The following is a 27,594-nucleotide window of genomic DNA, read 5'->3' as shown; positions in this document are numbered from 1 at the left end:
AATTTTAAAATATTATAGTGTCTAATTGATCAACACAGGACAAATAATTATCTAATAATAATAAAATTCAAGAAAGATTTGTCGAGAAAGAGTATTAAGTTTTTAAAATTGTTTATAAATCATATTTAATTTTACAAAAATTACGCAAAAGAATTGTTTCCTTTATCACATAAAATCTGATAATAGTGTGCTATGTAACCAACGCTATTTCTTCTTTTTGAACAAGAGAAAGATTGTACTGTCCCGGAAGAAATTGTGAAAATTCTATATATCCACAAGATTCAAATATTTTATTTCTATATTAGCTTTCCGTCACTCTCTCTCTGTAGAAACCTTAAAATGTATATATGGCGTCACCAACTGTGTACTGTATAGTTACAGAGTCAAAGAAAACAGATAAAAGGAAAATACCAAGTAGTTTGTCTCATCACAAAGAAGAGGTGCTTTTTCAAAAATACTAGCTGGACAGTTAATAAATAATGATTGGCAGATATATCATAAAAATTATTTTACGAAAAGAATTTTGCAGAAATTACATATTATAAAGTCGAGACTCACGAAAATAGCGAAAAGTTTGAACAATTTAATTATTAATGGATTTTTATTATTGCTATCAATGCTTTTATGAAAGCTAATCCTGAATAAATTTAAATTTAAAATTGAAACGCAATCATATGTATGATCCGCATTGGTATCGCTCGTTTGCCACGCAAGTAGGACGAAATCGACTTGCAAGCTCGGTCGCGACGGCGGCGATTACATAATATTGCGATAGTCGGCGAACCAAATCCTGGCTGACGATTGTGAAAGGGCCAAAGAGTCCTAGATGTTAAGTAAATCGATTTCTCCCGTTTCTCTCCCTCTTTCTCGCCGACTTTCTCCCCCGTTGGGGTGCATACGCCACCACCACCACCATTACTATCCTCGCCAGCCGACGATCAGCCAAGATGCCCCAGCCTGCGTGAACGAGACGGGCGCAACCTGTGGCTGATCCTGACCGGCGCGCCTCCCTCCGGAAATTCAGCCACGCTCTCAATCCTCAAAGCGCTTCTACTCAGTGCCTCAGTGCCATTCTCACCGTGCGGCCGTTTGCATCGACAACCTCACGCCGAGGAAAACCCCGACCCGCCGTGCCACGACCTGCGGATCGTCGCCGGCAGCGGCTACCAGCGGCTACGGCAATGCGCGTCGGATGCAAGTGTAACGTTGATGCGACGAAGGACAAATCGCGCACGGAGCGCCGCGACGCAACCCTCCGGGGGTGACCATGAGCGCGTCAGCTTACCGAGATGTTGTGATGAAACTTTAGTCCTGACGATGCGGCGATTGACAGTTTAACAAATTGTCTGCGTGCGTATTGCGAACGGCCGCGAAGTGCCAAAAAATGTGCGGATACCGTAATATGAAAAAGAGGGAAATGGCCAGATCGTGAGTGAAAGAGAAGAACTGCGTTCGTTGAGAAAGGATGCGTAATTAGCGACCGTCCGTGATTAGCCGCGATCGACGACGACAAGGGATAGATTACATTCTCAAGAAACGAATATCGGAATATAGGCTGCTGATCGATATTGAATGCGATCAGAGAAAGGTAAGTGTTTCTTTTCTCTGTAGTTCAAATCTGATCAAATGTCACTTAATCCTAATTGCACGCGAGATAAACACAAAACTTTGATGTTACGTAAATTCAATAATTATACAGATACAGCAGAATAATTGATCATTAAGTAAAACATTATCATAAACTTCAAGTTATCTGATTTTTCTCTCTTAATTATGTTAAATATCAGCGTTTCACTCATTAGCATTTTCATTCAGCCGTGTCTCTCGTAGTTAATGAGAGATCCGATCAGTTGGATCGGGTAGGGTCAATGTTCTGTCACGAGGTGCTCTGTTATATAGCGCATGCTCTTTACACATATACACATGTGTATTTACATACGCAGCATTCAATAACTCTGAAATAAATTAAAATTTGGCTTTAAATTATTTCTTTCAATTTCTTCATTTCTATTAAACCTAAAATAGATTTTTGTCCAGCATTAATTTGTTTCTTGCAGTTCCTTTATTTCTGCAGTTTCTTCATTTTGTAATAAAGTATAAAAAAATTTAAACAATATTTGTTGAATGTGATGTAGATTTAATTATAAAAAATAAGAAATATTGCTATTTAATACATAATAAATATGTTCTACAAAAAAATTTATAGGATTATTATATTATATTCTTAAGATATATAAGTAAAAATATGTATGTACATTTAATTAGTTTTAATGTATATATAAACAAAATATTTAAGTAATATTCGTAAATATTCTATTAATTACAACAATATTAATTAATTTTTTATTTTCAAAAGTATCGTGTACAAATAATAGGAAGAACATAAGATTATTTAATTTTATTTTATCTAATACTGCAATGATTATTTTAGTTTAACAATAAGCTTTCAATTGTAAATTAAAAAATGTATAGATGCACGTACGAGAGAATTAAAGAGATATCATCAATGAAACTTAATATTTCGCTAAATGCATTTTTTCTATGATAGTTAACTTCTCTCTGAAATCAACAATGTAACATAATGTTATACAATGCATTTTTCTAGACACAAAAACTTCCTAACAAAAGATCGCGCGCGTAACAAATCGGATGAAAGCCATTATCGTTGCGTACGCATCGTTCATAATAGTTAAGTCAAAGGCATATAAGTTGGAGTATTATTGCTTTTATGCTTCGCGTATAGGCCTTGAACATCGGTATAATGCCGTATGTCTATCTACGATAACAACAATTGACAATTCCAAATACTGATTTTCATAATCTCGTTTTTCATTTGCATGCATATTAGCGCAAATAAGCGCCATAATTGCGTTCTACATTATTTGCTCATTATGTAATTAAATTAAGCGTGTAACAATTTGATATAAATATCACTTAATACCGCGGAAGCAGCTTATGCAAGCTATGATATTCCGATATTTATTGAGAGAAGCACAGCCAATAAATAAACAAATTGTTTTAATATAATAAAATTATAGCAAGGTATATACAAAAACGTGTTATTTAACAACGTTACACAAACAAAATTGATCAAAGTTGCAAAAAAGCATGTAAAATGTTTTATTGTAAATATTCTTTTTATTACTTCTGACTCTTTTATTATGAATAGATATTTATTCTGAAAGTATTGATCCAACAGTGTGAAGCTTGACGAGAATAACTCTTACTACCTCTATTAATATCTGTTTTGAACTACAACCTTATTACACTTATGAATAAAGAAATGTTAATCACGCGTAACGCTCAATTATGTTGCAGATGTAAATTGATTGAACATATAGCGACTTTTGGCAGAGAAACACATATCGTTATATTTAAAGTTGATCAACGACATGGGATACGAAATAGAAGACTGATCAACTGCTGTCTATAATTTATTAAAGTATATCATGAGCTTTTTAGCTTGCAATTATTCAGCCTCGTGTCATACAAAGACACATATGTTCGATTCATAAAAAAAAAAGAAAAACTATATCGATTAACAGCATCAAAGAATAACTTTCTATTTTGAATCAATATGATATCATGTACAAAGAAAGTATTAAAATGCTATTAATTTTTTATTAATCAATGTGCACTACCTCGAAGAAGGCAGGTTTGATCGCCGATCACGTTTATCGACCATTTTTGTACGAAACCTTTTACTGCGACCAAATAAACCTGAACGTTCATGCCGGTAAACGCAACATATCGTAATATCGGGACCAATACGAGTGCTGTCGACATAAAATACTCGTGCATGTACGGGTGTACTGTGCCGATGTAGAGGAATTTAACCGAGTCACGACTACCAAGATAGTAGCTCCATATAATTTTCGACATGAACATTACATCCAGTATAGGAAAAGGGCGGCGATCGATACCATCGTGAGAGACAGGGGATATCTAAAGATGGCAGAAAGGTCTACGGTTCCGACGTTTATTTTTCGAGTGTACTACGTAAAGTAGCGATAATTAGCAAGACGCCAATCAGCCGCAAACTCGAAGCATGTCACTCGACAAACGAAGCAACTCAGAAACAAAGAAGAAAGTTCCTGCCGCGCGCAACTCCGACTTTGCCGAATAAAAGGTCGGCCGAGGTAAAAGGGAAAATAGAAAAGTAGAGGTAAGATGCCGAAAGAAAGTCCGGAAAAGGATAGCAGCGAAAATATCCAGTTGGAGCCTTTGTCTAGGACACCTAGACGAAACGAATCTATCGACCGTGCAGAAATAGATGCGAAGGCACCGTTAAGACACGCCGCAAGAAAGACATGTGATTTAGGTACGTGTAACATTTTTTGTTGTGTTTCGTTAAATTTTTATTACGCGTTACAAAGTATACATGTACCTATATAAGATATGCTTATGAATTGCATTATGCAAAAAATTATTGGATATAATAAATTCAATAATTATACAATAAGATATGCAATCGATAAAGAGGTAAATTCTAACGAAAAGACAGGTAAAAAGTATAATACGATAAATTTTATTGATTGGCCGCACGCATGGTTCTCCCAAAAAACTATTTCGGATAGAAAGTAATGTGCACGCGCGTCTTATTGATTATTACAGGATTTTTTTTTATATATCGCAACGATCCACACGATATTTGGCGTAGATTTACTTACATTATGTTCTGCTCAGATAGCTCTTGTGACTTCATGTTATTCAAATTTAATAAACTTGATCTAAACGTGAATACTGCTTAGGTAGATTTAAGATAGCGCTCCCTTGATTGTCGCGTGACCACATAGATTGGCATACATTAAAAATTTGCAAATTGTTGCCCTTCGTGACTTGCTCGCGATGCAAATCTTCAGAAACTCTAAAGTTAGGTTCAGACGGAAAATAATTTTCGAATTTACGATTTTCATAGTAGTCTCATACATCTTAATTTCTTCTCTTATTTATCGGCGAGTTTAGTTGATTACCGGAAGATTCGTCACTAACAGTTACGTGTTTCAAAATTAAACCGACCGGGAAAAAGGTCAACGTTTATAACGCTAGCCTTTCGGGACACGTAACTTCGACGAACATATGGCAGTCGGAAAGCGCATGAATGTTTCAATACGTTTCGCCCAGCGTCAGAATCCGTTTGACCAGATACGACATATATTTTGAAGCAGCGCGAGATTCACGACCGCAAAATATCTGAATAATTTATATTATACAACGCCCCTCTCTCTCTCTCTCTCTCTCTTTCTCTCTCTCTCTCTCTCTCTCTCTCTCTCTCTCTCTCTCTCTCTCTCTCTCTCTCTCTCTCTCTCTCTCTCTCTCTCTCTCTCTCTCTTTCTCTCTCCTTCTCGCAGTTGAAAGAGTCTTGCTGTAACAGCAAGGACAAAATGCGAAGAGTCATAAGTTCAAAAGTTCAACCATATTTATAAACATATACCCTTTCTATCCATATTCGTCAATATTGAAATTGGCCTGCGCATTATTAACTTTTAAGCTTTATCGATTCGCAGATATTTTTGCGAACGTACTTTTGGAAACGTTTCTCGTGAAAATTTAATTTACAAAAAGATAACTGTAGCATTGTCTAAAATAAAATTTGGTAAATATTCTTGTCTTGCTTCAAAATTAAATTAATTTTGTGTGTCAATAAAAATGATGTTGCTTTTTAGCTATGTCTTCTCTAAAGACGTTCAACTTTTTTTTAATATTTAAATTTAAATTTTTGCCGAATTTAATTGCCACAAAGTTCATCAAAAAAACTTCTTTTGTATACAATAGAAGCACGAATGTCATTTCGTAAATGAATGTAATGTGATTGTCAGAAGGGCTGCGTGGAGAAAATAAAATCAATATGGTACCCCTCGAACAAACTGATCCATTTGCAATTCGCCAGCGATTCTGATCTCAAAAGGGTCAGATCTCATAGTGGAATATAGCTACATACATTGGCTGTCTATTTAGGCTAGAAACAACATTCTACACAGTTCTACTCTATTTATCGTACAAAAAATAAAAAAAATAAACTAAACTTATGTATGAAAAATATGAAATCAGTTTATTATACTATTAATAATGCAATGCAATGTTTCAATATATGATAGAGAATCCAAATCAAAAATAATTTCCATTATTCTGAAATTATAATATTAATAAGTCTTGAATTATAAATAATTGGAAATTAAAGAGTTTTAATACAATATGTGAATTCAAATGTAAATTAGTACATTATTAACAAAAATTTTATTATGTATAATATATCATAAATACATACATATATAAATCTCTTTTTCTTAATGTAGGCAAAATGTAAAAAATATAAAGCTCTTGCGGAATAAATTTTGTTGATAAGCAATAAAACTAAGTTGTCCTAACAATTTTTTTTTAAAGGGAAAGAGTAGTGTGAGAAGAAATGATGGAAGATAGTAATTTATCTCAAGTACGAAAATTTCTGCTATGCTTTCAAATATCTCAAAAGTCTCCCTCCACTCAAATTAAGTGCAAGTAAATCTTTTCATTCCTTTGTAAAGTCAAGGCAACAAGCTTTCAAGTATAATTAAGTATAATTAGAAAAAATGTAATATAAACGACATCCTTGCGTTGGATCGATGCAACTTTATAATATCACGCAAGCCGAAGTGAAAAGTCATAAATTCCCGACATTGTCCGGTTGACTGCTCCCGCGGCCGAGACCAATATCACGATGGGCCACCACCAACGAAGGGGTTGCAAAGCATGGATCAGGGATGGCGCCACCGTAATGCCAACCACCCCCGACTGCTGAGGACCGGCAATACCACCCCCGTAAAGCAGTCCGCCACCAGGGGGTTTGGAAAGCCGCCATTTCTGCCTAACTCCGCAGTAGCTATATCCCACGCCTTTAATGCCAATGAAATGTCAAGGGGATGCCGCGCGCTATAGATTCGCCGACGGTGTCGGGATACTCGGCTCGGGTTTCATAAGCTCGCGGTTCCTCGCGTACTGGCGGTTCCTCGCAGCCGGGTTGATTTCTGGCGTGCTGCTGGCGGTGGTGTTGCACAAAGTCCAGGTCCCGGTGGTGGTACTCGGTGCGTCCGCGTTACGCACGAGTCAGCGCGTTCACGCCGACTGAGGGACGCCGATCGTTCGAGGTCGCGCGTCGCCGCTCGCGATCCGTTTCTGGTGTTTGTCGGTTTTGCCGATTGGATCCCACACGTTCATATCTCATGCCGTATTATTAACAGAGGGTTAAAATTACCGGTTGTGGCCCGCCCAAAGTTACGTCTAAAAAAAAGATAGACGCGACCCAATCCAGCCACATTGGCGCAATTGCGTGTAGCGGATGATCAAAAGGCTTGAGCCGATAGTAATTGATGCGGCTCGAATGATTGCGGCGGCACTCGCGAGCCGGCTTCACGGTGAATCGAATTTCAAACGCCGTCCATCAAAATCGAAATTCTTCCTCGTTGAGGCTTCAACCTTGAGACGACGGTACAGTGGCGAAAACTCGGTCAAGAGAGACGCTAGGAGGCGACGATCGAGTATCCGAGCAAATACTGGCTGAACAGAGAGAGCCGCTCATAAAAGTCGCCTATGCCTCGAAAGACGGTCAGATAAAAGAACTCGTTCATCGGAGACCGCCGCCGAATCGGTTCGCGATGAGCGAGCAGGATGCTTTTCTGACAGGTGAGACGTCCTATCCTAGGTGACTGGCTGGGGATTAGAATGCGATCGCGTGCTTTCGACTTTCATTCCGACACACAATAAGCGTCTGCTACACCTAGACAATTCCTTTTCTATAAGAACAGCTCGGCCAAATGGCCCACTTACAGCCCTCCGCGAGCCGCGAATAGACTATGAAGCACGTGTGTGCGATCAATAAAACGAAAGCTTCCTCCGATCTTTTGAATTAAAGCGTGAACACTTCGTTCTCACCCCTCGCGGTTGTATCGCAATCCACCCACCCACGGCTTTTGTTACTAAGGTCTCTTTATTGACAGCGGAAATAGATACGTATGACGAGTTGATAATGTTGTTGTGTAAATGTTATGTAAATGAAGCTGATGTATTGACTCTACGCAAAAATGTCTAAGAAAATTTTCAATAAAAATTGTTGTACATCTTGTAATACAAGATGCCTTTTACAATGCAAAAGTGTTGGCAAGAATAATAAATATTGTCCGTTCAAAGATAATTTCGAAGATATAGAATAGAATACATTAAAAGATACATAATATATTCCTTAGAAATTTTTCTTTTTGTATAATCAAATTTTTTAAAATAAATATTCTAAATTTAAATGTTTTAAAAATAAACGTATCATTCATATACAGATCAGTTTAATATACTTTTAATATTCGCCATACATTTGCGAAATCTTAATTACTTTTAATAAATATATATAAGGTTTAAACATTTACTTGTTCGTTTTAACCCTTGTAGACCACACTTATTTTTTACACACGTGTAAGCTACATTGAGGTCTGGAGGATCCCAGTGTTTTTCGCTCATAGGTTTCGAAAAAATCAACGTATTATAATGTTTTTTTTTTTAATTAATCGTAAATTTTCTGAGAATTATGATGGTAATCTCAAATCTCGAATTTGTAAAAAAAATATTACCAAAAAATACGCGTTAAAAAATATAAATAATAGTTCGAAACGTAGTTTCCAAATTTCGTTGGGGTCCCTGAAACCCCAGTGTGTGACTTTCGAGAGTTAAATATAAGTACGAATCTAAAAAATGTATAGTACATTAAGAACGTTACCATTCCATTTCTCGTATAAGTCAGGTGCGCACTAGTTATTCTGCACAGACGTACAGCAATCTAAAATTTAGATCAAGGGTATATAGCCATGAAAAGAGTAAATTTTTTATTATACATGCGTCGAAATATTAAATATTGGTAGAAATGTAATATACCAATATTATAGTTAAATCAAACAATATACAAATTAAAGCATATCTTTTATATGTGTTTGTATGTGTATGTTTATCTTTAATACGTGTACAAAACAATTAAAAATCAGAAATATATCTATATATCTACATTGGAAGTTACTTATTTTTATTTTGTGATATTTTGATTTGTTAACTTGATTTACGTATATGGAGATGAAATAAAGTCGACAAAGAGACAAATTTGATTAGAATATTATATATATATATATTAATAGCTATTACATCATGAAATTTATACAATTAGTTCAAATTAATTATACTAGCTATAAATTACGCAACAACTACTGCGAAATTTATAACATTTATAGAAAATCACATGATATTGGAGCGAACGTTTCTGCAGAAGATTCTTTGTTCCAGAAGATAGCAATGCAGGATTGCACAGACGTAACTTTTACGAGCGCGCAAATGAAGTCGTTAGATGTTCTGAGAGAAAGACTTATTGTGTACTTTGTATTTGCTGCCTGGTACTTCTCGTTACATCACTTATCATCGCCTTGGCGCCTTTGCGAACTGGTATTTAAATGTCAAATTTCCATTTTGAGCGAGCGTCATAAATATTAAATCGTATATTTAAACGTCATAAATTTAATTTCTGCATAAAAATCGCATTTGTCACATTTATTTCGTATCTTTAAACACATATCATTTCTTTTTTTAGGCTGCACTTGTCCTCAAGAAGATTTAAGCAAGGCTATAGACGACGAAGAAAACGCCGTGCCTCGGATGGAGAATGGAGAGGTACGCACATTTGAATGTATATTACGTATGGAAATATTAATAATATGAAAGACAAGAAATTACATTTTTCTTAATTGTTTTTAAAAAATTGCTTTATTTGATTCAAGTTAAACTGTATAAATAACTCTTTAATTGAAAAATATATTATGCTTTCTCTCTCTATAAGTTATTTATATTAAATAAATTAATTGTACGTTTAGTAATATTATAAAATTTAAAAAAAACTTATTTACTTGGAAAAAGAATAGAAATTTTAAATTAGAATACTGACTAAACTGAAACAAATATGATATAACATATAGCGAAAGATTAATCAGTGGGTGAAATTATGGCAATAGGTCTACTTACTCTCTCTTTCTCTCTCTCTCTCTTTGGTCATTTATATTTTATAATAACTTCACTCAAGATAGATCGAATACAATGAGAATTTTGCAGGTATTTCCATGGGATAACATAAGATTACCTGCCTTTGCACATCCTATTAGGTACAATATTACCATGCATCCAAATCTTACCACCTTAGAATTTAGAGGTAAGTTTATAAAAAATTTTGCATTTAAATAAAAAAACATATCCTCTCTTTTACATGTAATAAATTTATTGTCTGTTTTTATTTTTAGGACGAGTCACAATCGAATTCTTCGTCGATGAAGAGACCAAATTTATCGTCTTCCATAGTAAAAATTTGACAATAAAAGAACAGGTAAATAACACCAAGCTACGATCGCACACATGCGATGATTGATATTTTACATGTCAATATCCGTCTTTATTTAATTTTCGATAATTGATTTTCAGATAGTCAAAGATGATCATGAAGAGCTAAAAATCGCAAAGTTGCTCGAATATCCGAAACGCGAACAGCTGTATCTGGAATTGGAGGACACATCATTTCGAAAAAAGAACAATTACACGCTATATCTGAGTTTTAATTCAACGTTGAATTCTACTGATCTTAAAGGGTTCTATTTTAGCAGTTACACCACTCCTGAAGGAGAATACAGGTAACTTGGAAATTATATAATTATTCCCTTTATGACAAATGGATAATTCATTCCTTGCTATTAAGACTTTCAAATTGTTTCTTCAATTTTTAGATATTTGGCTACAACTCGCTTCGAACCAACATACGCGCGCATGGCCTTTCCATGTTTCGATGAACCACAATTTAAAGCTAAATTTAAGATATCAATATATAGGGATAGATTTCACATTGCGTTATGTAACATGCCTGCGATAAATACTGAGGAGGCTGGATTTTACTTGGGCACAAATCTCGTAAGTACGCAACTTTTATTACTTATTCAATTCAATGTGAAAGCTTTCGCAATCTTTCGGCATCTTAAAAAAGTATCACCTTTCTCACTATGCCGATCGTAAGTGCAACAAGCTACATTATCGCAATTATGATATTATCTGCGAGTGATTGCATTTGCATTATCCTCATCCAGATAATAATGTTACTTTTCAGCTACGCGATGACTTTCAAGAGTCCGTAGACATGTCGACGTACTTGGTAGCTTTTGTGGTATGCGATTTTAAAAGAGTTTTCGAACTAACACAGAGAAATACATCTGTAAGTGTGTACGCCACATCGCACATGCTTCCGCATATGAAGTATGCTATGATCACTGCTGCTCGTATTATGGATTACTTTGAATCTTTCTTTGGCATACCTTACCCTTTGCCAAAGCAAGGTATGCCCTCCTCAAATAAAGAATAATGCATAATCATCAAAGAACTGTTAATATTTTGTTTGAATATATAATATTTTATAAGACATATTTTTCTGCACTTAGATATAGTAGCAATACCTAATTTTGAGCCGGTCGCTATGGAAAATTGGGGCCTAATTACTATTCGAGAATCATTTTTAATGTACGATCAACAAGAAACACCTACTAAACTACAGGAATACATAGCCGTTATTATGGCTCACGAATTGGCTCATCAATGGTTCGGCAATCTCGTCACAATGAAATGGTGGAATGATCTGTGGCTGAACGAGGGTGCCGCGACGTTCTTCGAATACAAAGGCGTGAATCACATTTTTCCCGAATGGGGCATGATGGATTTATTCATATTACACAAAACGCAACGAGCGCTCGAGCTCGATGCCCTAGCCAATAGTCACCCGGTAAGCGTGCCCGTTGAAAACCCCGTCGAGATAGAAAGCATATTCGATATGGTCAGCTACTTCAAAGGCGCTTCCATCCTCTACATGTTGGAAGTAGTTTTATGCGAGAATGTTTTTAAACGCGGACTAAACGATTATCTAAATCTGCACGCGTATGGAAATACGGAGACCAACGATCTGTGGAACGTTTTTACAAAACATTCCAAGAATACATCTATTAGCACGGATCTTGACGTGAAAGTAAGTACAATGTGTGAGAATAATTATTTCGCGCGTTTTCGTATTTAATAAGATTAAAAAATTTCGGCAGACCATAATGAACACTTGGATCCAACAAATGGGCTTCCCACTTGTCACCATCATCCGTGAAGACAGTACTATCACGGCGACACAAAAAAGATTCCTTGCTTCGCCGCGAGAAACTGGAGTAAACATTTCGCAACCCAAATCATCCTTCAATTACAAGTGGTACATCCCGTTGAACTGTTACACAGACAAGGATGACCCGATGGAATCTCCTATAGGGGTGTGGATGAATATGACCAACGGTAACAATTACATTAAAATTTATTAGTCCATTTAATGTTTATTCAATATGAAACGTATGGATTCGCTACGTCCCTTTCCTTCAAAAATCCTGATTGAGAAATTAAGACGAGTATTTTATGTTTTATTTAGCGACTTTCGATATACCGAGCGACGTAGATTACATCAAATGCAACATCAACCAAACTGGCTTTTATCGAGTAAACTATCCAAAGGAGATGTGGACCTCGATCATCAAAACTTTGATGATGAATCACACCAAGTTCAGTCCGGCAGATCGGGCGAATCTCATCGACGATGCGTTTTCGCTTTGTGATGCGGGCGAGGTGGATGCTTCGATCCCACTGGAGCTTTCGCTTTATCTCGTTAACGAAACAGATTACGCGCCATGGGAAACCGCGCTTCGTTATCTGAACTTTTGGAAAGACAGACTGGCCGAGAGTGCAGCGTATAAGAAATATATCTTATTCTTTAAGCAACTGTTGGGTCCGATTACAAGATACATTGGCTGGACAGATGAGGGATCTCACTTGAAAAAGTTAGTATAGCATTCGGAACAACTTGTTGGATATCCAATGACGCAACGAGCACATTATCCAATTTTTTTTGTTATCTTGATGCAGATTATTGAGAATCGCAGTACTGAAATCCGCTATCGAATTAGAAATGAATGACGTGGTAAAGTCTGCAAGGAGTCTTTTTCAAGATTGGATATCGAAAGGCAAACGCATCGCACCCAATATACGGAATATCGTTTATATGGCAGGTAAAGCAATTTAAGGATATTTGTATAATATCGATATAATTAGAGAAACGCGAAGTAAAGTATTTTGCAATGCAAATATATATATGCTTCAGGCATCAAATTCGGAGAGGAGGCTGATTGGCAGCATTGCTGGCAGGTTTATCTTAAGACGCAAATCCAGAGCGAGAAGCTATTAATGTTGCAAGCCCTAGGTGCGACGATGGATCCTTGGTTACTCAAACGTTATCTTCGACTTTCGTTGAATCGGAATCTGCTTAAGGCGCAAGAAGTTAATACTGTCATAACGTCCGTCGCTGCCAATCCACACGGACATTATCTCGCTTGGCGTCATATTAAAGCTTATTGGCCGCAAATAGAAGCTTTGTATATGAATGAATCGCTCTCGATAAACAATCTCATACTTAGCGTTGTTCCTGACTATTTCATCACGGAGTACGATTATCGCGAAGTAAGAAGAAGCCTTTTTTTTTTTAAGTCAATTTCTCGAAAGTAATCGAGCTTGAACTTCTTTAAAAGTTATGCCACGACAAAAATATTTTGTAATTTTTTTTTTTTAGGTTTCGGAATTCTTCAAGCAGCGTGACGTTCGCAGCGGTAATCGCACTCTGCAGCAGAGTTTAGAAATGATAAAGTTCAACATCCACTGGGTGAAAACAAACGCGAAAGGTGTGAATAATTGGCTCACCGAATACTTCACGGAAATGAATCTTGCAAGTTAACCTTCGCTCGCCGGGAATGAGCTGGAAATGAGCCAAAATTCAACCGTACATTCAGCCGTGATGCCATCAGTATGGCTAATTTTTCTACAAGTCTTATTCGTACGCCCTTAAGAAATACGTGATAGCCTATAATGAAAAGTAAAATCCCCGATTATTTAGGGGGCGAAAAGAATCTCAACCATCTCATTTAGGTATAAAATTTGCGGATCAAAACCAACCATTTCCGTCAGTTTCGGAGATTATTTCCGTCAGGCAATTATCGTCGAATTTAAAAGACATCTCTTAGACGAGGGCGTCATTTTTCTTGAGAAAGACACTTAAATGTATCCAGTATAAAACTCATTATCACATAGTTTACTTGTCGGAAAGGATCTAACAAGAGCCTAGAGAGAAGCCGAATTGTTTAATATATTAATGTAATACATTAGACACCGATTTATACGCACTTTCGAAAGTATTTATTTAACGTGCACGCAGCGCGTGCCAATTGGATCACTAATCGTAAGTATAAAAAGGAATAACGAGAGCAAAGCAAAAAAGTCGTTTCTATAGGGTAGTCATTGACCTTATACATTCGGCAGATAAGGACTAATGACGTACGCCTACTGGCATTGAAAGCTTTAGTCTCTCGGGTTTGCTATACTTTATTATATTGAAAAGAAGCTGCGATAATCATTTCCACGTGATATCCAAGCCCTATTCATGAATCATCCAACATTACTTTAACAGGGAGAGTCGAGCTTGCGACAAATTTGTCGGAGAAAACGCTAATTATACTATTCACGTACGTCCTACGCGTAAGTCTGCGTGCAAAACTGCGTTGCATTGCAGATGTTAAGAGGTATTAGAATTATCATGACTATATGAGCGATCGTTCGGCACATTTAAGTAGCATATCAATGTACGGAAAAGAGAAGCATAATACGCTGAATCGCTCATCAGGTCTGTGCCACAAGCACCGTCCAGAGAGACAAGATGGCGTTAATTAAAAACTCGGTCGTGAGAGCCAGGAGGATATATAAAAAATTAATTGTAAAAATACGAAGAATTGATGTCTGTCGTGTGTATCGCATATTCGTGTTTGCTAGAGGTTTACGGGAAGAGCAGGACACGTCTCGTATGGGGTTTATTGTTCTCCGTGCGAAGTAATATAAATAGAGAGTTGGATATTTTATTATGAAAAAAATTAATAAATTTGTAGAATCCAAACAACGCTTTATATATACATATGTACGGCGTGCATGCATTAGTGTAAAACAGTGTGCCGTGTTTGATCGAATACTTTGTGAAGAATCTAGATGCTAGACGCGACTTATCAATCTCTTCAACATCATCACGGCTTTTGAAGCATTGCGTTCAATTCTAAAAAATCTCGGTTAACAATAGCAAATCTTAATTTGAAACAGGATATGTCGTACATGTCGCAATGCGAAATTCATCGTTTTTCGATCGTACCATTAACCGTTTGGACAATAAACATCAAAAAGTAGTGAGATATATTTAAAAATGTTTAATTATTATATACGTTAATTGTTTTAGTAATGTACATTAATTTAATGTTCTGGGATTAAAGCTTAAGTACTTAGGCGTCTACAGCATAAAACTGATCGCACGGATACAAAGATGTGAAGGTCTGCAAAGTGTCTAATAGTTATACACGGAAAGCAAAAAAAAACAATTCCCGCTCCGATCAGAAAATATCAAACTGTCTACAAACACATTCATGTGCTCTCCAATTTTATTCCTTTTAAGTATTTCTCGTTGCTGCCGGAACTCGGTGATTAATCAGATCTGGAATTCGCGTGTCCCTGTAAAGATAACAATTAAAATTTAAGCACTCGTTTAACTGGAACACGTTATTATCTCATTTTCACGCTCAAACACATAGGACACGACGGTTCTACGATATTTTCTTGCCACGAATCTCTACTGCCATTTTGTGCTTGCCATTATCGATGCCTACTGCAAAATGACATTATCTCGATATTTAATACTTATTGTTAACGTCTTTCTTATCGGATCAATCCACTTCGCGCATAATTCTTTGCGCTCGTCGCATTTACATGGTTCCATGAGCGAACTGAGAGCACACACACACACATATATATAAGTATCTACACATACGTACACGATCCCTCGCACATGGAAAAAAAATCTGTACAGCATGAAATTATTTTTCATTGTCCCATTAATTAAGTAGATTTTGATACACTCCAAACGGCGAGTTAATAAATCGACGCACAATTAGATATCTTACGTGTAAATAGCATATTTTTTCACTAACGGATATTCTCTCTTATTAAAGAGTTAACGAACGGTAGTCGCTTCGGAATTTTTAAGGAAGCGTCCGCTCGCCGACTTATGTGCGAGATGCGAACCGATCGGCCTATTTTATCACATTCTATATTGCAATATCCGAAAGTACTCTTGTAAATGCATTTGTAATACTTTCGTTACTTGTGTGTTCATGGATCAGAATTACAGCTGAGTTTTGATCTAATAATGATCTATATTCGACGTTTTACTTTATATGATATTTGGATCTATTATTTAATCTGCTTAAATAAATTAAACAATGTCAACTTTATTTGTCAATTTTTTGCTGAGAAAAATTTTATCGTATCAAATCTACTATACGCAAGATAGGACAAAGAAAATGCTATACCGAAAGACTGGATACCAAAGTAATCAAGAGTATACTTATGTATTTTACGCAATCACGACACGATTACACCTTAAGAGAACGAGGCTGTCTTACATCTCATATTTATGTGAATTAACATAATAATATATATACATATATATATATTGTATACCGTTCTCAACTGTATTGTCATAGATATTTTGTTGTATAAAAAAAATATAAAATATGTACAAGCATATAAATGAATATATTATATGTTTAAAGTACACCAGATATATGCGTTTCCTTTAATAACTTCAATTTATGGAAGAAATTCGGTTAATGTGTAACTTTTTCTCCTTTTCTTTTCTGTAGCTGTATAATATAATGTTATAATCTTATATTAAAGAATGTTTTTTCACAAATATCGTAGATAAAATTCGAAAACCAGCACTACTCAGAGACACTACGAAGTCATAACGTTTGCGGGGTGTTTATGTAAAACAAAATGTATTACACAAACTTGAAGTTTTTCACACATTTCAGGTTCTCGCCAAAACTTTCCGCAATCGTTCCATGAACTTTAGAATCAACGGCGGCAATCGCAATTAAGGCAGGCGTCTCGCTACGTGCTAGTCATGTGATTGTTTGTAGGTTTTCACGTTCAGAAATATATTTCAGGCAATTTTTGCTAAAGGAAAAATAATTTTATGTTGTATGGTGTAAAATTTCATACGTGACAAAGTATGTTACTTTTTCCAAATTATGTGATTTTTCTCATTTGATTCCGTTTTGATCAGCTGATCGTGCGAGTCGTCGAGAAAGGTTACAAGTGAGGTTTCATCTCCTTTTCGATTGAATTTTGACACGTACTGAGAAAGGGTTTCAAAACGCATGACAGGGGTGTCAATCACTACTTATCCAATTCGGCTAAGAAAGACGAGCCTCATAACCTGCAACTACAGTGATTAGCCAGCGGCGTTGCCAAGTCTTCCCAACCTCACCTCGACCAAAAAAATGTCTGCTCGATTACCGCATTTTCACTAAAATAAACTAAAAAATTAGCAGCGAAATTTTCGGTAAACTATATATTTTATGGTTGCATCGGATTCTTTGAAATCTAATGTGCAAAAAGCAATGTTTTTTCTCACTTCATCTAATCGAAAAATGCGAAAATATGTGATTGAAACCGTGATAGAATCGTGCCGTCTGTATGAAGTAATGCAAACGTTGTGATTTTCGAGATCGATTTTCTAGAGTAAATAGTCGGTAAGGAGCCACAGAGAAAAAATCAACTGCAAAGCTGATCATATAATTTGATATAAAATCCGAAATCGAAAACTTTATCTAATACATGCCCTGGACCCCGCATTCAAAGTCGAAAGTGACGTCAAACACAATAGGCGCCGCCGCGATTACGAAACAATACAACGTAGAAGCGATATCACATAGATCTCGTATTTTCGTTCAAATAGACCTTTATTTTATACCATCGAGATCTTTGGAGAAGCGCGGTCAGAAGAGCCGCGCGGCGGTCGGTGTCGGTGGCTGTCGTAAAGAAAGTATCAATCGCGATGACGCATCGTCGCAGCGTTTCCTCACGAACCAGTGACGCGTATCTGGAGAAGCGATAATATGTGTGGTTGAAACGATATAAGGAAGGACATCAGCGTCGTTCCTCGAGCGAAGGACTAATTGTAAGGAGGCACGCCGTTCGCCGGACTGCCGGAGAAGCTGTCGCGACACTCGCAACAGTCGCAACGCGATGTGCGAACATTGTCGCCCGGTAACGAGCCATCGTCGACGAAGGTCACGCGTTAGGTGAGAACAAGCTAAACGCGTTGTTTAGCATGCGTGAACGCGCCACACGCACCGAGGATCCGTGGTAAACGGTGCCACGTGTGCAGTCGGACACGGGGTCAAAGTTCCTCGTCGCGAATACCGCGTCGCGGACGTTGCGACCTCGACGAAGAGGGGGAACGGAAAGGCGATGATACGCAGCTGACGGAGAAATCGTCGTCGAAGATCGAATGACTCAAAGGCGCCGCGGGTTTCTATCGACGAACGATCCAACTTCGCAAATTATTAGCGAATTATTATTAGAAATCTTCTCACGAGCACTTCCGGATCTGCTCCGGAAGCTCGCCATCTCAGTCGAGCACGAGTGTCTCGAGTGGATCGCTATTAAAAATGAAGCAATCACTTGGAATCACTTCTGAGAGAATTCATCTAATAACAGTAAGACGCGCCGCGGAGAAAGTAAATTGTTTCACGGAGGATAGAAATTACATGGCGTGTGTTACGCATGTTTACGAGAACGGCCGTACGATGTTAGATGATTAAACTTACGGCGGGGATCAAAACATATATCGTGCTTGCTAATCGGACGACGTGTTCACTGACAAATGTAAATACGAAGTACCTCTCACAATACGTAACAATAAGTAAGATAAGTGAAAGGAAAACATAGAAACTTACTGCAGTTATTTTTGCGCGGAAGAGAATGACGCAAACGCTATTATGTCGTGTATATCTATGTATTTGCGCATGATTATGAAGAAGCTTTGCATCATTTCGCTTTGTGAGTGGTAATCAGGCCAGCGCGGACGCGGTCTTTCGTCAACGAATCAAACCCGCGCGTTAGAAACGTATTAAAACAGCGCACGTGTATAGCTTATTCATTGCAAGTCAGCTCGACGTTCTCCATCGCAACACTTCGCGCACAGTAGATACGTACGTGTATTTCGAACCGCGAGTCACACGTGTCCGAATGATACACGAATCGTACGATATACGCTCGCACAATGAAATTTCAGGAGCGTGTTTCTCGATGAGCCTCAAGACGATTCTATCTTGCTCCTTCAAAAATTTTGGATTTAAATTAGAAATGTGAAATTTCGTAAAAATAAGACTCGTTAAATACTAATTTAAAAAATATAATACTAAACATTATATTCTCTTCCGCTATCTTCAACGATAAATAATCACGAGATTATAACGACTTGATATTCTACATATATAAAGGTAGGACCGTACATTTTTTAAAGCATATATTTTGTTGAAATTCTTTACGCAGATTTCGCGAGGCACGTTATAAATACCAAATGTAACATTAACATTTTTTGTGAATAAATGTATTCGAAAATGCGGAAAGTCATTGTTCGTTGGAACTCGCTATCGTTTTTCGCATCTTTACCGCGACCCTAAACTTGCCTACGTTACAAATTGCAAACAGATTAATCGGAGTCTGAAATTATACTAGTCGAGGAAAAAAATGCAGAATGCTAAATCGCGAGCACGTATAAACAAGCGCACGTTGACGTGTTCGACACGTCGCGTTAAAGAACATCTCCCGACTCTTTTCGATTGGGCACAATAGGCACCTCGATTCCCCCCTTTCTCTCTCTTTCGCCTGCCGAGCAGCACGTATCGTCCACGAGGCTCGTGGTAGTCGTAGTCGCGGAAATCGTTATCGTCGGCGATAACGGAATTGAACGCGAGCGGCTCGTTACCGCGGCTCGGCGGCGTACAAACGCGCTTGGGAAATCAACGACGTCGGCGCGGCCCTGACGTATACCGCGATTGCTGAGTCACATTTCGCGAACGATCTTTCCCGGCGAGGTGCGCGACGCGCGACGGCCGCGACGACGTTGGCCAGCTCGGTCGGTCGGACGGGAGGTTTCTCCGCGTAACGAACTCCGCGTCGCGTCGGGAGGCAAAAGTGTCGTCTCATCGCCGCCGCGCGAGGCTCGAACGCTCGTCGCGGTCGCTCATATCCGTCCCGGGGTTCGAATCGTCCGCCTCGAATCGCCGCGGCCGTGCGTGTGCGTCGTCCACGTATGTATACGCATACGGGTATACGCGGGATCTGTCACTCGTCAGTTTTCGCGGCCCTGAGGCCTCCTGGCCTCCTGCCCGCCTCGCTCGCGGCTCGCGGTCTCGCAGCTGATCCGCGCCGCGAGCGTCTCGCGTCTCGCGTCTCGCGTCTCGCGTCTCGCGCTCGCGCCTGTCCGCGCTGTCAGCGCGACTCCGAGCCGAGGGCCAAGCGCCGACGGCCGACGATAACACACGGAGGACGGAGGTGCGGAGCGGAGCGGAGCGGCGAGCGGCCGCCCGCCGCCTGTCAGAGGAGTGTCCGCCAGGCACGCGTGTGCGACGCGCGCACGACTGACGGCTCCACCGCATCAGGCTCATCGTGCGCGGATTTTGAGGTTATTTCGATCCCGTGTAACTGACCTATACCCGGCCGCGCCGGAAAGCCGCGCGGATCTTTTATTTCCACTCCGGCGCTCCGAGAGATCGCTCGCCTTCCCCGAGAGGACTCCTTTCGCGGTTCCCGCGGCGAATCAGCGCGGCGAGCGAGTGTCCTGGGCCGCCGCTGGACTCCGTACTCTAACCTTAAAAACTGGAGCACGCGACTCGCGTTGAACGGTGCACCGCCGCCCGTTCTTCGAGAAAATTCTTCGTTTACGTGGGACTGTCTTTGTGCTACTCGCGCGTGATGTCGATCAACGTTTCGCGGAATCGCGTCGTCGCCTCCTCATGACGGCGAGTCTGTCGGTTGGATTTAATAGGGACAGTGAAGCAAAGTGCGACGACGTGTCGAAATCCGCATAGGAATCTCCGTTTTCGCGTGATTTGTGCCCGAGAGCCGAGAGAGGAGCGGCATCGAGATGTTGTGCATCAAGAAACTGTATCGGGAGGAGCTGCTGCAGCTCGCGTTGCTGCTCTCCCTGCTGCGCGTGGATCCGGAGTCCTACCTGGGCCTGGACATCCAGACCATCGGCGTTGGATCTCTGGATCTCCACAACGGTTCCGGATGGCACACGGACCACACGATTGTCCATCGCCCGATGTTCGTCCATCCGAAGAATCCGGATTCCATGCTTCTGAATTACCAGAGGGATCTGTTCGAGGAGCTCAACTCCTTGGGCAGGTACAACAGAATGAATTCGGGCCTCAATGCCATACACGCTTATCTGCTCAATGTCGAGGAGTCTAATAGAGATGCGACCGTGGCGGGTCCCAGCTTGTCAGTTTCCACCAACGCGACCAGGAACGTGACGTCTCCCGATCCACCAACTTCCACCCAGAGTCCTGCGGAGCCAGTTGGCGCAGCGGAACTCACTCAAGAGGTACCTTTCAGTTGATTTTCCACCAAAGATTGACGACGAGTGAAATTGGAATAAGGATTAGTATATCTGTTTTCTCTCGCTGAACTGGGCTGTATTAAAAAACTCAGAGTTTATCTTTTTTATTCCACATTGGAAGGAAAAGGTGCAGCCGGCTCAGCGATAGAAAACGGACCCTATGTCACGATACATAATACAAATACATATACGTTATTTCAACGTATACTTTTACCATGCATATACAGACGTATAAACATTTTACGCTACGAAAGCTACTATTTGATACTTTGTTTACTATACATAGTTATTATTTCTTTTTTCATGTTACAAATTAATGCTAATCCTTATTCGTTTGCTATTATTCTATATTACATAAACAAACAGTCGTAACTATAATCTGACATTTATATTTGATATGAGAGTATTTAAATGTTATTTTAAGTTGTTTCTCAAGTGCTGCGCATACTTTAAATATGCAAGCGAAAATGGTTTTGCTTAACCTACTCTTTTTTTAAAATACATAATTTCTTTATTGGTTAAAGAAATTATTAGTTATATCATTTATGACATATATATATATATATATTATTTATAATATTTATATACATATATATATATATTTATAATTTTTTATATCATAATCATTCGTAGCATCTGATAGTATTTTTTAACACAAACACACTGCACGCACAATAAAATCGATCCCATGACGTAAATCCCGAGCGCGTCGAACCGCATGCAAAAATCAGACTTAAAAATAATATTTGGCAGTGCACGCGCGGCGCGTATCTGGAACATTATATTATTTTTCTTTGCTCGAAAGCGATCGTTCTGAAAAAAAAATCAGAAATAACCGTCGTCTCGTCACGGTCACGTTGGCAGGCGGGATTTGTTGAAAGCGAAAACGCAATATCTCTCTTTGAGCAGATATAATCGCGCGTAATGTAAACGACCCCGCGAATCCTTGCGACGACCTTGCCCCCCTACGCGTCTTCCCTCCGCCTCTCTCGCTTTTCTCTATTTCACCTTTTCTCTTTTTTTTTCGAAGCGTTAAATTGGCTCGCATACGACTTCAATCTTTCATTAATATCAATTCAATTCGCCTTGTGGAATCTTACGCCGTTTATGTAATGAATAATTACGTTTACGGCGGAGTTGGATGAGACTCTGATTTAGTATCTCATACGCGCGTGATTATAAACAGTCAACCGTAGAATTGGATAGAGATACGTAATAACCTAAGCTCAGTCAGTGTTTTTTCTATGTATTGTTATTTTATTTCTGCTTTTACAAGAGATCGCGTAAATGGAAGTTAGAGATTACACATATTTACCAACGTAACTGGTTTACGTCTTCAATTTAGAATGTATATCTAACGGCATCTGACATCAGTTTCGTTTCAAACTGTATTGTTTCCGTATCCTACGTGTTATTAAAGAACGTTTTACGCTATATTTGTAAAAATCGAAAGAATTCGTAAAAAAAAAGTTTGCGAACCGATACCGTAAATAGTGGCGCGTGAAGGAAAACAACGGGTTGATGAGTCATAAACTCACTTTTCTTTGTTGTACGTCCTAAAAGCACGGCTACATTCGGTCGCTCGTGCTCGTAATTCATCTTATTTTTGTGATTTTTTTGGTCGAACCCACACGAGGATCGTTTCTTTCCTTATGAGGACAAGCGTCCTTGCGCACGCAGGTTATGCCTATACCGGCTGATCTAGGTCAACTAATTGCGAATCTGTCCTCAATGGCTTAGCGACGATCGTTTTTAGCAAATTTAAAAATCCTTCGGTCGTACACATTGGATGACACACAATGACGCATCATTATGAATAATTGATACGTCCCGTATGATAGAAAGTATATCGTCTCAAGACTGATACGTGTGGCGTGTGTGTGTGTGTGTGTGTGTGTGTGTGTGTGTGTGTGTGTGTGTGTGTGTGTGTGTGTGTGTGTGTGTGTGTGTGTGTGTGTGTGTGTGTGTGTGTGTGTGTGTGTGTGTGTGTGTGTGTGTGTGCGTGTGCGTGCGTCATAAACGATAATAACTTAATCGTGCACGATGAATATCGCAATTTAGGTAACAATAACAAATCTTGCGATTAGAAAAATTATTTGCTATATTTGGGATTATATTCTGAGTTTTCTCGAAGAATCTTACGTCTGTTCTTTAATTAGACCGTTTAATTCCGGATGGATAAGACGTGAAAGAGAAATCTAGAGGAAAATATGATATTCGAGAATAAAAGTATTGTTATAAGAATTAGCGTATATTTTATGTTTAATCATATTTATGGGATTATAAAATTGTAGACGCATAATTTAAAAATATTACATTTTTTAGAATTTTAAATAACGATAATGTTGGCAATATATATAGATAATATATGCTTTTTTGATCCATGCTAAATTGAATTTAAAGCTTGCTTATCCAGCTCTAACTTATTTTCCCAAAATAACTAATAAAGTTCTTAAAAAGAAATAAAAGGATGATCACACACAATGTTAACTACTCTAAGAGATAATAAATAATGTTTCTGAAATCAAAGTGTATGTAAGAAGAGACGTGTTTAATGTGCGTCGCGTCGAGTTATTCCTTTAAATTACGTCTAGGAACAAAAAAGTTGATTTTCCTTGTGACAAAGGAGAACATAATTAGATACGCGATTGATTTACCTAAAGTAGAATGGTGTTAACTGGATTTAGTCATTAATTCTATATGATCTTTGATAAATTGAGGTCACGCGAACCTGTGATATCGCACTCGCGCGTAGAGAAGCTGAAGCTTTTCTGAATTATCTCACACACCGCTTGCGGTAAAATTCTTCAAGTGTAATTGAATGCTCGTGTTTTTGCCAAGATATTGCTGGCTCTATCGATTTACGAATACGTATCGAATGTCAAAATCTTTGCATATTTTAGCGCGTCGAACGTAGAAACGTTTGTTCTAATTATTGAAATCGAATATAATCAAATGTGATATTGTAAATTATACTTGTTTTCCAAATTAACAATACAAACAGTACTGCGATTATTAAAAAAAATAATATAATATATAATTTTTTATTCTCAAGATTATTTAGATTTTATTTTTGTAGAAATAAAAAAAATATTTTGTTTTGATATAAAGAATACGCTTTGAAACATTAACCGAAATTTCTTTAGAATTGTTAAGAAATTGTTTGCTGCCTCAAAGAGATATTGTTTTCGAATGATAATAATCATTATAATAACACGCAATGCTTTGAACGCGGAATGATGTAATTGTAATCGATCGGAGCAAGAGCGTGTTTTAATATAATAGTGATTTTTTTATCATCTCTCCTCTCAAAAATCGGAGTAAAATTTCGCGAAATGTGCTTATGCGCGTCGAATGCGAATATGCACTGTAATAAGCAATTTTTGCGTCAGAAATATTTCTGAAACAAGCTATGATATCACTCGTAAGATCTAATCATTAATGTGCTAAAAAAAGTCACGATTAATATATGATGCAAAAAATGGCATAAGGAAACATATTGGATATAATGACATCAATGTGTCACGTTTTTTGTACTCGTTACTTATCAATTTGCATAATAATATATATGTATATATTATCTTCAACACTTTTAAAAAGAACTTTTGCGACATTGCAGTAATTATAACGCTTGTATTATCACAACCTTTTCTCATTCAGATTCAGAGATTAAAAATTCATATTTATAAATAAGAATAGGTCGAAGGAGATGTGGTATAATTCTATATAACTATTTTCGAATGTTATTCACTGAATGTTACTTAATACAACTAAAAAGTATTTGTAAGTTCCATACATTACCGAGAATTGCCTTGTTCCAAATTAGATATCCGACCTTACTCCAACACGTGAGTGACATTGTCGGAATTTGAAGAACATTCGATGGAATTTATATCAATTTATTTTGCAAAAAGATTATTACTCAATTCTTTCTCGATGACAATTACCCAGATATCGCGTTGATAAACTCCGCCGCTTTATTCGAGTAAACGTTTCGGCGAGACATATTGCCAAAGCTTTTCGTTAGGTTTTCGCGACGGCCTCGATTACAAAAATAATTGCATGCAAATGCGCGCGTTAAAAACGACTTCGCGAAAAAAAGGTAGGTATGCGCGAAAAACAGATGTGACCCCGATTCCTCGAGGATTGATGCGAAACTCTCTGTGCAAATCTCTCGTTTCCACAGCGATATATGCGTCCAGAATTAGGAAATGGTCGAGGATTTTCGACACGATCGTAAGAATAAGGTGCTCGCGAAAAGGAGTTTGTCCTTCTGTCTTTATACTTTTGCGTGTTAAGGACGCATTGAATGATCAAATGCCAATACAAACTCCAAGGCATGCATTTTATATTTTTGTGACAGTTTTTATGGCACGCGAAGCAGATATTGTTTTGATCGGTAATCAGAGTACCTATATACTCTTGCTTTTTTTTTTAAAGATGTGACATTTATATGAACGCGCAAATCAAACGAAAAGAGTGACACTAACTGCCGCAGTAAATATTGGCACGCGTTGAAAGTTCTACAGAAATCGGCCTAGTATAGGACTGTGAACAATATATAATATTCTTGATGTAAATTTTACGTATATTTCATAATATTTTGAAACCATATAAATTGTCAATATTTATTCGAGCATCGACGGATTATAATATAAATCGTTTGCATATTAGTAGTCGCATTTTGCACTTTTTTTTTCAACATATTCTACATTGGGAAATGGTTTGAATAAATAATGCATCGCAAAATTAATTTGATCTGAAAGAAAATATAAAAATATTATCTTTTGCACTTTTAATTTGACTTATTTACAAATAATGAATATATTATTGCCTATACAAGGTCCATTAAGAAAATCGTGTGGTAAATTTTGGAACACATATATAAATTTATTAGTATTAAACTTTTGAAGATATTTAATCTTAAATAATTATTTTTTTAAATATATCTTGTTAATTTCTTCGAAACTATTTTGAGTAAATTAATGTCTTTCCTCGAATTGATGTTTTTGTGTATGAAAATCGCGGATGTCGGACTTTCCCCGGTTGTAGAAAGGCAGCTGCAACCAAGCGTATCTCGAGAGAAAGATACGTGGCATTTTACGTAGCGATGAATACAGATCTTTGACGCATCTTGGCAAGCTGCCCTACTACGATCGAAGTGCGCCTCTCACGTGCTCTAGTGATTAAATTGTAGTGAAATAAAAGTAACAAAGTTAGGGTTGCACGACAATGCATTATTGGTAAGCTAGATGATAACAATAGATTATTGGCAAATCTGATTTTTCAATATACATATATACATCATATTCATGTACGTTATACATTCTAATTATAAATATACAATTATAACAATAGATACAATTTGTAACAATAGTAAAACAAAATATATGTTTGCAATTGCTTATGATAATATCAAGAGTATCATTGTCAAACATTTTATATAAATTCTATTTTTTTTTAGAGTAAAAATGCAGATAACATAACTCTCGAGAACATTGGATCTCGGAAGGAAAGATTTAATTCGTTGGCAGCATCACACATATACACATACACATTTATTCACGCGTGGAGCTTGTTATCCTTGTTCATTATTGGCTATTTATAAATATAGCTCTTTCTTACCTTATACGATCTTGTAACAAATGTAAACTTTATTTGAGATATTGACGCATGACGAAATAACTCTTTCGAGCATTGTTAACTTTACTTATTTCACAAATATTTTACTTGTTTAAAATTCTAATGTTATTATAAAATATTATAATTTCTCCTGCATTCTAATTGCATAAGAACAAAATTTAATTATAAGAAATAACTATTAATAACATAAAGTGGAATTTTAATATAGCGAGTACCATAGCATTGTAGTGTAATTCTTCATTTTGCAATTTTTAATAAATTGTATATATTAATAATGATATAGAAAATTGGAAGCAATAAGTTTCAATGCTTATAATTTCAGAGTTCACTAAAAC

At 37.5% G+C, this 27,594-nt stretch overlaps 2 protein-coding genes across 7 annotated transcripts in view; both read left to right on the top strand.

Moving 5' to 3' along the window:
* The first annotated feature begins 174 nt into the window (after positions 1–174).
* On the top strand, positions 175–16,753 carry LOC143895884 (endoplasmic reticulum aminopeptidase 1). Of its 5 annotated transcripts, none has more exons than XM_077403327.1 (15): positions 175–1,588; positions 3,319–4,321; positions 9,298–9,450; positions 9,596–9,675; positions 10,111–10,207; positions 10,296–10,378; positions 10,474–10,679; positions 10,773–10,953; positions 11,147–11,372; positions 11,475–12,052; positions 12,123–12,360; positions 12,491–12,896; positions 12,982–13,124; positions 13,217–13,572; positions 13,682–16,753. In XM_077403327.1, the coding sequence occupies exons 2-15, from the start codon at positions 4,171–4,173 to the stop codon at positions 13,841–13,843; spliced, it is 3,060 nt and encodes a 1,019-aa protein (XP_077259453.1). In that variant the 5' UTR covers positions 175–1,588; positions 3,319–4,170; the 3' UTR covers positions 13,844–16,753. The 5 variants fall into 5 exon arrangements, with proteins under 5 accessions (XP_077259453.1, XP_077259452.1, XP_077259456.1 ...); XM_077403326.1 differs by having other exon boundaries at positions 9,295–9,450; XM_077403330.1 differs by lacking the exon at positions 3,319–4,321 and having other exon boundaries at positions 179–1,588.
* A 3,392-nt stretch (positions 16,754–20,145) lies between these two features.
* The window catches only part of Cnc (NFE2 like bZIP transcription factor cap-n-collar), a 103,603-nt gene continuing 96,154 nt past the window's right edge, over positions 20,146–27,594 (top strand). The window contains exon 1 of one of the 2 annotated variants that reach the window (XM_077403333.1): positions 20,146–21,601. In XM_077403333.1, the coding sequence (XP_077259459.1) occupies positions 21,140–21,601 (462 nt within the window). In that variant the 5' untranslated portion in view covers positions 20,146–21,139. The remainder of the gene's footprint in view (positions 21,602–27,594) is intronic. The other variant, XM_077403332.1, reaches the window with a different exon arrangement.

This window comes from Temnothorax americanus, unplaced genomic scaffold, assembly GCF_048541705.1.
Source record: "Temnothorax americanus isolate GAGA-0224 unplaced genomic scaffold, ASM4854170v1 Scaffold17, whole genome shotgun sequence".
NCBI classification, from domain to species: Eukaryota; Metazoa; Arthropoda; class Insecta; order Hymenoptera; family Formicidae; genus Temnothorax; species Temnothorax americanus.
Note: the sequence above shows the minus strand (reverse complement) of the source record. Positions and strands in the feature narration are given on the sequence as shown.